The sequence below is a fragment of the Aulonocara stuartgranti genome (assembly GCF_965226115.1).
Source record: "Aulonocara stuartgranti genome assembly, chromosome: 1".
Classification (NCBI taxonomy): Eukaryota; Metazoa; Chordata; class Actinopteri; order Cichliformes; family Cichlidae; genus Aulonocara; species Aulonocara stuartgranti.
The window spans coordinates 27093678-27107295 of NC_138939.1; the positions used below are offsets into that span (position 1 = coordinate 27093678).

Genomic DNA, 13618 nt, shown 5'->3' on the forward strand with positions numbered 1-13618 from the left:
TAGTGTGTTACTATTTCACCTTAACCTGCAGGCTGGCTGCGGTGACCTTCCTCTCCAGTTCCTCAACCTGCTGCAGTATAGCGATGTCCATTTCCATTGCTTGCTCCTCAACACACCAGCCCCGCACCGACTCCACACTGACCTGGCTCTCCTCCAACTCATGGAGCTCAATCATGGCCACTAGATAAATTACACAGCAGACACATGGGTTAGGCAGTGAAAGACAGTTGTTCATATAAACTTCAATAAACCTCACTGATACAGTATTAGCAATTTATTGTGGGATTATAAGGAAACGCTTCTAAGCATGAATGAATCTGAGGCACATCATTATGTGCTCAGAGGAGCTGTTTCCAGACTTACCGTCTCTGTGTTTGGTGCAGACCTGGGGGATGATCTCCATGTATTTCTGCATTTGTCTCTGGAGGGCCTTCTCTCTGATTCCTCGGCTGTGGAGAGCATTGACAAGAGCCCTGAGCTCTTCGATGTCAGACACCCGCCACCAACCTGTCAGCATCTCTGAGCACACGGGTGTGAAAGAAAGAAGATGTTTTGTTCAGTTAAGACATGTTACAGTCAAATCAAACTGGGCTTAAGTAAGGATAGCATTGGCTGATCTCATTATATATATACAAAATAATACATCGAGTGTTGCTCACCTTCTGGGATGGGTCGTGGCGTGGCGTGGTCGAGGGATTTGGGCATCTCCAAGGCGGGAGAGGGCATAGAGCAAGTTTTCTCAATGCGAGGTAAAGGCGATTCACTTTTACTGGAGACACTTGCTGCTGTGTTGCCCTCTACAGAGTGACTTGGCATGGGGCTAGGGCTGCTGCACAAAGGCAGGCCGGGACTTATCATTCCACTGGGCCAGCTTGCGAAAGAAACTCCTAGCAAAGAGACACCTGACTTAACCTGTGGAGAAAAGAGGGACAATAGAGGGGTGAGGAAGGTGGTAGTGCACAAAAGGAAATATAATAGCAACATGTTTACCAGCCAGGATTCTCACCTGCAGGGTGGATAGTGGGTAGCTGAGGATGCCAGTTGGGTGGTGTGGGCTGGCAGAGGCTGAGGCAGCAGAAGGGGTGAGAGGGAGAGCAGGGGATGGAGGTGGGGATTTGGGTCTGGCTGGGGTGGAGGATGCCTGAGGAGACACACGGGGCGGTCCTGGTGGTGTTGTGGTGAGGGAGGAGAGGTCACAAGGGTTGCGAGGGAGCAGACTGAACCAGTGCCCGCTCCTTTCTGTTAGCACTCTGAGCAGCTGGTCGTTTGCTTGGAATGAAAGGTGTGGCGATGGAGCCGGGGATGAGGTTGGAGGAGTGTTCCCTGGGCTTTCACGTGCAGCTGGCAGGCACGGGGCAGATAAAGAGGATGAAGCCAGGTGAGGGATGTTTGTTGTGTCGTTAGCAGTCACCATGGAGGGAGCTGTTGCTGCCGCTGTTGCAGGCTCGAGGGTATTGTGAGTGGGGGAGGACGCTGACATAGTGGTTGTAACAGGAGTGCCTAGGGTACTGCCATTCTGTCTCACATGGGGACTCTCCTTGTCTTCTGCCTTCACAGATTCTTTACCAATGTCCTTGCTGACTTCTCTGAGAGCGCACAGCTTGGTTAGACAGCCTGGTTGCTGGTAGAAGAGGGTCGGGGAGTTTTTCTTCCCCTCGTGTTTCTTCTCCTCCTCTTTTTGTTGCTCCAAGTCCTGTGTTCGAGTGCTCTGCCCATCGAGGTTGGTGGGTTTCTCCTTCTGCAACTCAATCTCTTGAGGTTCTTCTTTGACCTTGACCTCCTCTGCTGCTCTCCTCCTCCTCTGTCGCTCCTCCTCCAGTTCCTCTGGAGCTGCAGAAAAAAGGAGAAAAACGTACTCCAGTTAGAAAGTGAACTACTGTAACACTGAAACTGGATCCTGATTATTGGACATTACACTAATTCGCTTGCTTTCGGAAGACAGGCAGAGCTGTGTTATTAGTGTTGACAGATGCTATCTGCGTATTTCACTCGGCAACAAAACAGCTGAACATGCAGCTACACGAATTATAAAAGGTCTTTCTTTGTCTTCTTGCCGAGCATGTTACCATTACACATTCATTTTCCAAATATTCTCTCAGATAAGCAAAGTGAAGCGTATACGTATTCAGAAAAAAAAAAGTGGGCGGTGTACTGCAACAACCTTCTCCACTCTCCATGGCTTCAATGAAGACCCCTCCACAGTGGGGCAGTACCCAGTATCGGCGGCGGTACCGATCCTGTCCATACATCATAGAGCGTAGGGAATGGGATATCTCATACAGCTTTCTTCTGGTCTGATGATGTTGCTGCAATTGTACAAAACATACATGGAAATTACAGACCTTCAAAAACAGAAGAAATCTGCCCTACCGGTTTTTGTTTTTTTCCTGTGCGACATATGAAGCATCACATAAGATGCTAATGAGGTCATTTATCAAACTAATTAGTGCCTTCATTAGTAAACAGACCTATGGCAACACAAATATCCACACAACGTACAAATCACATTGTAGTTTTCGACACATTTTGCAGCTTGAATTCCAAAGTCTAGCATTGCAGGTGTCTGACGTATTACTTCTATTGCAGCAGGAGATTTTTCTTTAATCTCACTTTGTATATTCGAGTATATCCCACATTAACTGGATCAATCAAACACTGATTTTCATGCACTTTAAAGCATTTAAACGTGTTCAAGAAAGACATACCTTGGCCATTTTTTCTATTTGCTTCTCCAGTTCCTCGACACTAGTAGCATGGTCAACTTCATCCTGATAGAAGGAACAAACAAATACAGGAAATGTCTTTGAGCAACTGCACAAACATTTAGCTTCTTATAATGAAGCTGGCTCTATCACCTTACCTCATCATATGTCTCCACTTTTCTAACCTTCTTTAGTTCTTCCTCCTCCTCTTCCTCCTCTTCCTCCGGTTGGTCGTCACTGTCATCGTCGTCGTCGTCGTCATCTTCGCTGTCTCCACCCAGTTTCCTCTTGCGTTTGGTGGCCGAGGATGGAGTGCCAACAGACTGGTTCTCTTCCACACCCATGCTGGCTTCCCTCTTTCCAGTTCGTTTGGCATAAATGGTTCTCAACCTGTATAAGGACACAGGAGTTTAGTCTGACCTAGTATGGAGAACAAAAACATTATTTTTAGGGTTAAGAAATCTTACTTCTTCAGTTTTCCCTCCATAATAATCTTGTCTTTCCTCATATTTGCCATCTGATCCAGGTTCTTGTCAATCTCACTGCACGAGGAAACACAATTCTGTTAATTATAGCTGTGGCAGTGTACATCCATTGTTTTAGGTAATCTCGGAAACTAATAAATATAATGAGTAAAAGTTCATGGGGGCTGGCTACCATTCACAGCTCAAAAAAAAGCTTAATATAACAGCTGGTATCCCAGAGCACAAATTAATACTTTTATTATTTCCCTACAATAAAAAGGACTGCAAATTACTGCTCCCTGCTGCAGCTTTATTAATTGTTCTCCACCGTATCAATAAAAAAATAACATCACTGGCTCAGATATAATTTCAGCGTTAAACAAAATAAAACCACATATACCGCATTAACTAATTTTTTCCAGTGTGTGGTTGGTGAAAAGGACTGTTAGATTTTTAATTTTGTCTCAGAGGAAGAGACACATCCTACACTGACATATGGTAATGTGCAAAAGTCTTCTTTCTTTTATTCTATTGAAACATGTGCAAACATACATAGAAAAACGGTGTATGAGGCAACAACAATTCTAATGAATGACCACGTTTATTCATTCTTTAACACAGCGTGAACTCTCTTTGGCAGATTTCTTGTCATTTCTTTAAGTTGTCTTTAGGAATAGTTCTCCAGGCTTCTTGTAACACATTCAAAGTTAATCTTTGGATGTTGGTTGCCTTTTGTTCTGTTCTCTGTTCAATAATGACTAATGTTGAGATCCAGGCTCTGTGGAGGCCAATCCATGACTGTGTGTTTTTCGAAGTATGCTTTTACTGCATTGCTGGTGTATTTGGTGTCACTGTCATCAAAGATTATGCTGCTGCCCATCACATCCTTTCCTGATGATACTGCATGATGGATGAAAATCTTACCATACTTTTCCGTGTTCATAATTCCACCAATTTTGGGAAGGGCCCCACCAACACCATCACTTCATCAAACCCGTTGACACTGATTTTCAGTCTAGTTCTTGTGTAATTTGGCAGACCATAGCATTTTATCCCGATTCCTCTTTCTTAAAAATGGCTTCTTGACAGCCACTCTTCCACTGAGACCTTTTTTGATGAGGCTTCAGTGAACAATAGATGGATCAACTGAAAGGCCAGATACACCCCTCAGGTCCTATTCCTTGAGGATATGACTTTCAGATACTGTTCATTTTCTTTAGATAGTTTGTTTGGGGATCACCTTGTTGATGCAAAAAATACTATTTTATGTCATTAAAGGCGTGTTACCTTTGTCATTTAACTAAAAATAAGCTGCTAGTCTTTTAGAAACCCTGGAGAATTATTGCTCAAGACTACTCAAATAAATAAATAAAAGAAAGCTTGGCTCCTTGGAAGTGAAATATGGAGTATTTCCACAGTATTGTGCAAGACTTTTGCACAGTACTGTGAAGTACTCAAAGTGGTCAGTTACCTACCTGATGACAGCTTTGCTGCAGGCCAGCTCATTAGCCAAGAACCCCAAAATTGAGGCCTTCTGAGCAGGCGTGTGAGCCTGAAAGGCCTTTGTCTTCAAACTGAGAGCCAAAGGAGCCAGATCTGTATTTCCACAATGGGCTCCCATGTACATCTGCAGCACCTCGGAGACATTATCTCTGTTGATGCCAACGTTAGTCAGGTGGTCCCCCAGCATGGTTTTTGTCTAAGGATAGGGAAGTTGATGATAGCAAATAAATTATATATATATATATATATATATATATTTTTTTTTTTTTAAATAGATGAAAATGTACCCAAGCCTTTAACCTAAAAACAAAAATATCACATTGCTAGTAAAGGCATGGAGGCATCAGCATTAAAATAATGTCAAGTGTAAAAACACTGATTTTGAAGTCATTCTAAATGACTTTGTGCAAGATCTTTATAATCCTAAAGTTAGTCCTAAATGTATATGATAAAGCTACATATGGTGGCATTGTTAATGTTTTGTATCTTATGGATCATATTTACTAACTTGATTATGTCTCAGCTACAGTCCTAAAGCAGAATCAGTCAGTTCAAAACGCAGCTCACCTTTTGTCCAGGTGGCAAACCAGGATCACAGACTGCCAGAGAAAGCAGTTTGACCAGAAGGTCTTGAACTTGGCCCATGCTGTCCCCCACATTAAGCAAGCCCTCCTGTAGCATTCCCAGCGTGGGCACATCCGTGTTCACATCGAGTCCCAAAACCTTTCCAAAGCCTCGCAAGAACTGCATAAGCATCAGGCAGTCCGACACGGCACGTCCTGGTAGGATGAGTCCGGGAATCCTGGAGAACTCAGGGAGAGCCTGGATGCAGCAATATCAGTAAAATTATGACTCTTTTTGCTCATATTAGGATCGATTAGTGAAGCTAAGAAAAACATGTGTGTCACATGTTATGTGTATGTTCTCAAAATAGTAGTGACAGCTTAGTTTGTGTATTTTGCAGTATGTTATTTTAACCACTTGAGGGCGCACATTTCCACATAAAAATATTCAGTAACGTGGTCTCAGGAAAAACAGTCCACTCAATAATAATAATAATAATAATAATAATAATAATAATAATAATAATAATAATAATGATGATGATGATAATAATTATAATAATAATAATAAGATACCTTATGATCAGACAGACACATATCTTCATTTGGTTTCTTCAGTTCCCTCGCTATCTCCAGCTCCAGCCTCCGTTGCTCCAGTTTACGCTCTTTGTTCAGACGCTTCTCATCCCTTTTCTCCTGCCGCAAGCGTTCACGCTCCTAGAGAGTCCAAAATTCAAGGGAGCATTAGGAAAGAAAAATGTGTGTGTGTGTGTGTGTGTGTGTGAGAAAACAGACAAGAAGGTTTACTTGACTTTGCTGAGCTGTGTTAGAATTCAGCCTAATGCTGCTGTGCATTCAAAGGAAAAGTGCTTGAGGGCCAGAATCTTTTGACTTGGTAAGTGTGCAGAAAAAAAAATGAATGAAGGGAAAGAGCGCACATAAAGGAGAGGAAGCAGGAATCCATCGAGGGAATAATGACTTAGGCTCTTTTTATGGAGTGGACTGTGCGCCCGTGTGTGTTTCTGCATTTATTTGCGTGCATATGGGCTACCTCTGCTTTCTTGCGAGCCTCAACAGCCTTCATCAGCATTACATGTTGCCTCCTCCTTTCCCTCTCCTAAAGGGGCAAAAAAAAACAAAAAACAGGCAAACATTAACAAGCACACGTTGTACATACAGTAGTCAAGGCCAGCCTTAGTATAATTGTGCATTAATGTAAAACTGTGATGCACTAAATTCAGTAGAGGCACCATACTTGAACAAACACAGAACAATGCTTCACATGTATACACTTTCACATGTATGGTGGAAGCATAAGTGAAGAGTACAGTAGTACAATGACAACCAAAAAGCAACACATAGATGCGGTACAAAATAGATGTGATGACAGGCTCAAAAAGAGAAGCAGCTGGAATCGGTGACGGCGCCTCTAAACTAGAGCTGACACAACAAAAGCAACAAAACACTAGTTGCCGGAAGTCATCTGACATGCCACATGTCATTAGAGTTATGATAAAAACAATCAATTCTGCTACATGAATCAATGATATCGCCTTTTTTGGGGGGGACACATCACACCTGTAATATTTAGTAGGGGGTTATAAAGAGGAATGGATTGTGAGGTGTAACTACAAACTGAGCAGTTTCACTTCAGTGGTTTTGGCAGCTTAAGTGTTAGCACAGTATGTGACTGCTGAGGATGAGACGTCTGTGTTGTTCTTTGGTGCATGATACACAGTCTACTGCCAAAGGGCACAGGAATCACTGGTGACTGACTATCATTTTATTTGATCTCTTAAGGTTTCCCGCTCCTCCATATCAGGCTGTCATTCCCTCTGTGATCCACCAGAAAGACACAATTGCCACTATTAGGGCTTGCCAAGGACATTTCCAGTTCTCGCTGACTAAAATGGGCTGTTTTGTGAGGACTGTTTTGTCATTGTGATAAACAAAACAGGCTAGATGCCAAGCACTCTGCCGCAATATTTCTTTGTGCTTATTTGTTTGATTTATCTACAAATGGAAAACTTGAAAAACGACAGAAAGCCTGTGGCATTCAGCTTCTTCCAATTCATCAAAAACAACGAAAACGTTAAAGGCTTTTATGATAATAAACTGCAATAAATCAAGTGCGATACGGCCACACGAGACAACTTTAAACACATGGGATTAAACGCGCTTCCTAATTTCAAACACTGTAGTGCACGTGAGGTTGATGCAGTAATCGGCCTGGTCCACGACAGGAAGGCGAACCTTTAGATTCAGCTGCGACTGTGTGTGTGAGTGTGTATGAGTAAGAAGGGCTACAAGCAGGAGAGCCAGGCTAAAATAAAAAGCTACATAGAACCATACAGTCCCCATGGTGAAGATGATTGTATTCTTGTTCTGTTTTTTTCCCCCCCAAAGGTCTTTTTTTTTTTTATTCCAAGGTGCCCGCACCAAACTGGTGGGAAATCTGCCTGTAAGTGTCTCCACCATGAAGACGAAATGACTCTCAGTAGCTGTTTTCATTCATTGTGCAGAGTATAGGAACAGTGAATGACAGAGAGGCCGGGATGGGGCAGGTTAAAGTCCAGCACTCTGTGGACTGCAGAACAGATGCACGGACGAACAGACACAAGCTCAACGTCTGAGCCGAAATCGTCAAGCACTCACGGGTAACACAGGCTACTCCAATACAACAGTTAGACAATGTATGTGATGGATGGAAACTCCTCGAGCGCACTTTGAGACAGTGAGTGTGGATTGGCTAGCAGTCTTTGCAATGCATTCTGAGTAGAAGGGGAGGATGGGGGGAGGGGGAAAGAAGCTGCCTGGCCACCGTGACAGGGTCAGTTGTCCCTCAGGACGAGCAGATGGAGGCAGCATACTGACTCTTTCTCTCTTTTGTTGGTTTTGCTGGAAAGCCATGCAGAAGAATGTAGTATGACAGCAGCCAGTGCTACACTTAATGCATTGCTATGACAACCATAACACAACCAGTTACACGATGCAGGTGTTAGATGTACAAAAATAAACATACCCATACCATATCTAGTCTATGCCTCTCCAACTCCTGGCAGAGAGAGTTGGCAAAATATTATGGAACAGAAGTAATATCCAATACCAATAAGCAAGGCGTTTTAAACAGAGAAATACTCACGTACACACACTCACGCATGCCTATATTTAAATTCACAAAGTATAAACACATCCACACACGCACACGCACCTTCAAATTTTTATTCAAGTCTGAGGTAAATGGTTTTATTCAGCAGTAACTATGAGGTTCAAGAGGCTCAGTAAGTTGTTTAGAGTGCCTACCTGTTGTTTGAGCATCTCCGCTTGCTGTCTCCTCAACTCTTTCTCCTTGAAGGCGAGAATGAGAAGATGAGAGAAAAATCAATATGCTTCCATTGTATTAATATCGTGAAAAGTACAAATACAGGCTGATGGAAAAGCCCCACAACACGGTAAATGAATTATACAATTCAATGAACAGGATTTTTGAAGACAAATGAATAAATAAATAAAGGTATATCACAGTTTTCCATATTTTTTCCAAGAGTTTCATTTGTAAGCATACCTTTATACGCTTTTCAGCCTCCAGTATTTTGGCGTTGGCGGCTTCTTCCTTCTTTTTCCGTTTGGCCTTTGAATAAAGATTAAAGTCAAGAATCACGGAGATGTATATCATTCAGGCACATCAAGTCCAATCAGACTTGAGCTCTGCAGCACTTTAACTGATTGTTTGCAGTTTTCTGGTTTGAGCAAAGATTTCATGCTCCTGAATGCCAGTCAAATTTGTAAAACACAGCAAATGAATAATGTATCTCTTTAACACGTAATTGTGAAAATGTTGAAGCCTCCTGTTAAGAGTGGCTTGCCAACCGTGTCAACTCAAAATTGATTTAGTCCTGCTAAAACACTTTGAAGCTCCTACAGTATAATTGTGTGGCCCTGCATATGTGTGTGTTTCTGTGAATGTGTCTGCATCCTTGGATGTGTGTTTGTGTGTAGAAAACGGCACCTTTTTTTTTCCCCCTCGACCCACTTATGCTAAACTGTTACTGTTGTCTGATGAAAAAAAAAAAAAGACTTTTCTGTCCAATTTAAATAAGGTCTGAAGAGGCAGCAACAGCCATTTTAATATTCAACAGCCGTCAACCAAGACCAATTTAGCATTAGTTCCATGTGGAATTATGCCTAAGAAGACGCAACTCCCTCCAATGCATGCTGCTGTTCAGTAATGAGCTTTAGGAAGATTAAAACACTATAGACTGAGGGGCTGTAGCTATCCAGGAATGTTCTGCTTAATCAGAGGTGCTGCTGGATCAGATTCTGTACCTCCAAAATTTGCTGCGCTCTGAGTTCCTTCTCCATCCGAATTTGCTGAATACGCTTGATCTTTTCCTGTAAAAAAAGAAAAACATAATCTCTTAATATTTTAGACATCCCCAGATAAAATCACTTTCCAACCACTCTATTCCAATTGGGCCGGGCAGAAAGTCACAACAACAAGTTTAGCACTACAAGTAATAATGGTAATTGAAAAGTAAGCTTTAAAGGCTCAAAAAATAACAATTCAACATTTCCCGCAGTGCTCACAGGGAGTGTGTGTGTCAGGACACTTAGATAAGGAAAAGACGGGAAAAATGCAGTCAGCACACCCACAAAGAAGACCCACCTGCTGCTTGAGAATCTTGATCTGCTCTTTCTGCTTCCTTCTCTCCTCCGCTGCCATGATAGCTACAAGAGTCAAATCAGTGTTACATCAGTGTCTAGAAAAGTGACCTATAAAAACACGGGCTTCCAACTGTATTCATATCTGAGAGACTCGGAGTTGTTCCGCTTTATTTATTTAAGAGGTCTCGCTGAAATCACAATGTATTTTTTTAGCAAGGCACGGAGAAATTCAGGGACTAAATTAAAACAGAGTACTGTAAAAATAAGGCCGTGACTCGAAAACAATCGACATGCATAGACGACCTCGCTAAAATGGCACATTTTATTTAGAATCTAAACAACACTTTACATCTATGGCTTTAGGGTACAGCAGGTCTCTCACTATCATGTCTCAATCCTAATTTTCTGGACGCTGACATTTGTGCTTATTTTTGGTTAATTTGTGAACATTCATGCTTCGCTTATGCAGGAAATCTCAGCGACCTCATGATCACTTTTGTAGGTCAGGTCTGATAATTACAGATGATAGCTCAATTCATCATGAATCGCTTAACTCAAAACAACTCATACAGACACATGGCCACACCGACTGAAAGAGTTACAAAAAAACCTCTCAGAGCTCCTGGAAGGAGCTACAGCTACAGCTCATTCCAGTTTGAAAAGTTATTTTCCGCTTTCATTTATTTGCTTGCTGTCTGTAAACATTAAAACTTGGCCCTGGCTCCTTGTACGAGCCTTCTTCGGTCTGTTGTTGTGGTTATTAGCACTGAAGGGAACTAAGGGTGTTAAATATCCCAGCAGCCGATGCTCTCTTCACGCCAGTAATGACCATCCAACTTTTTCATCAAACTCACAGCAGTAAGGTGGATGAAAATGCTGTCTTGTTTAACAAACTGAATGGCACTGTGATTGGCTTTGTTTAATGCTTTTAAGGAGATCTCCACAATCCAATATAGACAGTTTGGGGGATTTATTGTTTATTACTGTTGTCAAGAGACAAACTGGAGCCCAGCTAGTGCCCAGATCGCCCAAGACATTCTGATCCATGAGAGATCAGCAATCATCGCCCCAACCTAGCTAATCAGTATTCAGAATTACCTTTGAACTTGCAGACAGATACATACACATGAAGGAAAACAAGCTGCCTCAGCGGATTTCTAAGCATTTACAATACTGGACTGCATCTGTCAGATATTATGACATTATGTACAAGGTAAATATCAACGGGCCTAACATGGATCCTTGAGGGACAAATTCATTAACAACTGGCCCCACACAGATACACAGCAGCTACAGGGTACATCCACAGTTAAGTCACAAGTGGCTGGTATTCATGTTTGGGTCACTCGTGTCAGCACATTTACTCGATGGATTTGAGCTGTCTAGTTGGAAAACTTAAATTAAAAAAATCTAAGTGATCTTCGGGATTGGGATCAAAATTGTTTTCCACTGTTTAAATGTTCTGGTGCATTATACATTTCTGAATGTATAACATGTCTAGCTACATCTCTGAATTTAAGCGAGAGCTAAGCAAACAGTCTTGAGATTGGATGCAATAAAGATTAGAGGAGAAAGAAGATTAAAGCTTAAAAAATGATGAAAACAGTTTTGAACCTACATGCAAACAAAGGCTATACAAGCAATATGAGTTCTTGCTGGGCTTTATACTCTGTTGATTTAGATCAAAGTAGTCTGAAGTGACCGACTGACCAATTAAATAACCTCCGCCAGCATGTTTACAGCCCTGTACTCGCTTACCTTGCTGTTTCCGAGCTTCTTTGGCTGCACGTGCCAGCGCCTGCTTTTCCAGTTTTCTCATCAGTTTCATCTGTGCCGCCTGACGGGCTATTTCTGCAAAGTGGAAACAAAAGCGGTGCCGGTGAGAAACCTCTGTAGTTGTACTGGACATATAAATAACTGGGATCGTTCCTAAGGTTTCATTTATAAAGTTTAGCAATTGCAACAATAAACTTAGAGTGATATATTTATCCGTTAGCATTTTTAAAATACTGCAATACATGTCAAATATTTTTTACATAGGTAGGGCTGAAAAATCAGGTTTGCAGGGCTTTGCTAAGCAACACAAAGGCATAAAAACAAGACATGTTAACAATGGTGATTCATCTTGACAAGTAATTGTTGTTAGTATTATTCAGATAAAGTAGGTGGCTCAAACAAAAAAGCCTGACAAAAAAACAGAAGACAGAAAAAACTTGTCCTTGTGCTAAAAAAAAAATATTTGAAACTGTGACCCCTTCGCTGTCGTTAGCTACCCGAATAATAGCTGGTTGATGAATGGCACACACACTTATGACAAACATATTTCAGGGCTCATTTCCTCTGCTAACCTTGAGCCTCTAGTTTGCGCAGAAGTTTGACCTGACTGGGACTAGGGCCCTCAGGCGCCAGTGGATCGCCTACATTAGGGGGTCGTCCCTTCCTTCGTCGGTTACCTTTGGCACCTTCGCCTGCTAACTGGCGCTCCGAATTTGGGGGACGACCCCTTCGGCCTTCCATTGCCAAAATACGAGGTATGACCTCCTCCTCCTTCAACAGGCTCCACTGTAAACCCTGGAAAAAGGGACAGAAAATAAAGTAGAGAAAGAGAGATTGGGAGGGATGTGGAGAGATGCAACAGTGAATGACTTGCCAGCATGAATCAGTTCATGTGACTAAAGGACAATTAAATCATTAGTTGCTAGGCTCTGCATTCAGCAGAGACTGAAAATGATATATCATTACATTTTAAGTGATTCACAATAAAACACAGGCTAAATAGCAGATTAAATAAGAATTCTGTTTCTCTTGCCCCTCAGCACTGCTGTATTTCTATATTAGCACTTCCTCTATTCTGCTTCCAATTAGAAACACACATCCATTTCCTAGTTTATCTCTTTGTGTCACACACTGACATTACATGGAGTATATCAGTGGTCACCTGTGGAAGTAATGTCAGCTGATTATTACATTTCTCCATGCACAGTGCGAGGTCTATGAACTAGGACTACTGAGGGCTTTGGCTGATTCCTACTCATGCCCTGACAGTGACTGCTGCATGAAGCTTTGCCTGCCGCTAGATGAAAAGATGAAGAGGGATCAGGGAAAGAGAGAGAGAGAGAGATGAAAGGCAGTCACCTGGGGTCCTTCTCTGGCTTCATAGAAGTCACCAACCCTTATCTTTGCACTGAAGCTAAAATTATCACGCGTGATGCCACTTATTCCATTTCTGGATAGATACTACAGAAGAGAAAATAATAATGGCGTTGGTTTAGGCAGAAAAAAAAGGAAAAATGTGAAAATTAGCGACATTGAAAAGCAACTGGGAGGCACTAGATGGAAGGGAGTCTACGGTTACAGTGCATCGGTGCAGTGCTGCTAATCTTTATAAAAGCCAGGGGACAAAAAAAAAAAAAAAAAAAAAGAGCAACAGCTCTCAGGAGGGAAAAATGGTTCTGACCTTGGGGTGCACAATTCAGGCCCTTTCTTATTTATCTGTGGCATCGCCAGGCTTTTACTGCCTGCCTGACTAGCAGCGAGTGGATGTTACTGCATGGAGTTTTTTTCTTTTTTGTGTGTGTGCGCGTGTGTTTGCACGACAACACTCAAAAGGCAGTTCAGACAATCTGTGTGTTTGTGCTTTTGATGAAACAAACAAAGAAGGCCGCAGGTCATATTAAATTGTACAAATGGGGCCAAAGTCGTGCATCCCAACACTAACCAT

At 42.1% G+C, this 13618-nt stretch overlaps 1 protein-coding gene across 17 annotated transcripts in view; it reads right to left on the bottom strand.

Annotated features, from left to right (window-relative positions):
- baz2ba (bromodomain adjacent to zinc finger domain, 2Ba) overlaps positions 1 to 13618 on the bottom strand; it is a 68482-nt gene that overhangs the window by 5515 nt on the left and 49349 nt on the right. For 5 of the 17 annotated variants that reach the window (XM_082531553.1, XM_082531551.1, XM_082531565.1 and 2 more), the window contains 20 exons: positions 13033 to 13134; positions 12246 to 12468; positions 11656 to 11748; positions 9899 to 9960; positions 9559 to 9624; positions 8798 to 8863; positions 8536 to 8580; positions 8255 to 8287; positions 6284 to 6349; positions 5809 to 5949; positions 5237 to 5491; positions 4642 to 4865; positions 3170 to 3244; positions 2861 to 3092; positions 2706 to 2768; positions 2162 to 2306; positions 1007 to 1830; positions 660 to 912; positions 364 to 519; positions 20 to 180 (listed from right to left, as the gene is read on the bottom strand). In XM_082531553.1, coding sequence (XP_082387679.1) covers positions 20 to 180; positions 364 to 519; positions 660 to 912; positions 1007 to 1830; positions 2162 to 2306; positions 2706 to 2768; positions 2861 to 3092; positions 3170 to 3244; positions 4642 to 4865; positions 5237 to 5491; positions 5809 to 5949; positions 6284 to 6349; positions 8255 to 8287; positions 8536 to 8580; positions 8798 to 8863; positions 9559 to 9624; positions 9899 to 9960; positions 11656 to 11748; positions 12246 to 12468; positions 13033 to 13134 — 3285 coding nt within the window. The remainder of the gene's footprint in view (positions 1 to 19; positions 181 to 363; positions 520 to 659; positions 913 to 1006; positions 1831 to 2161; positions 2307 to 2705; positions 2769 to 2860; positions 3093 to 3169; positions 3245 to 4641; positions 4866 to 5236; positions 5492 to 5808; positions 5950 to 6283; positions 6350 to 8254; positions 8288 to 8535; positions 8581 to 8797; positions 8864 to 9558; positions 9625 to 9898; positions 9961 to 11655; positions 11749 to 12245; positions 12469 to 13032; positions 13135 to 13618) is intronic. The other 12 variants (XM_082531554.1, XM_082531558.1, XM_082531560.1 and 9 more) reach the window with 7 other exon arrangements.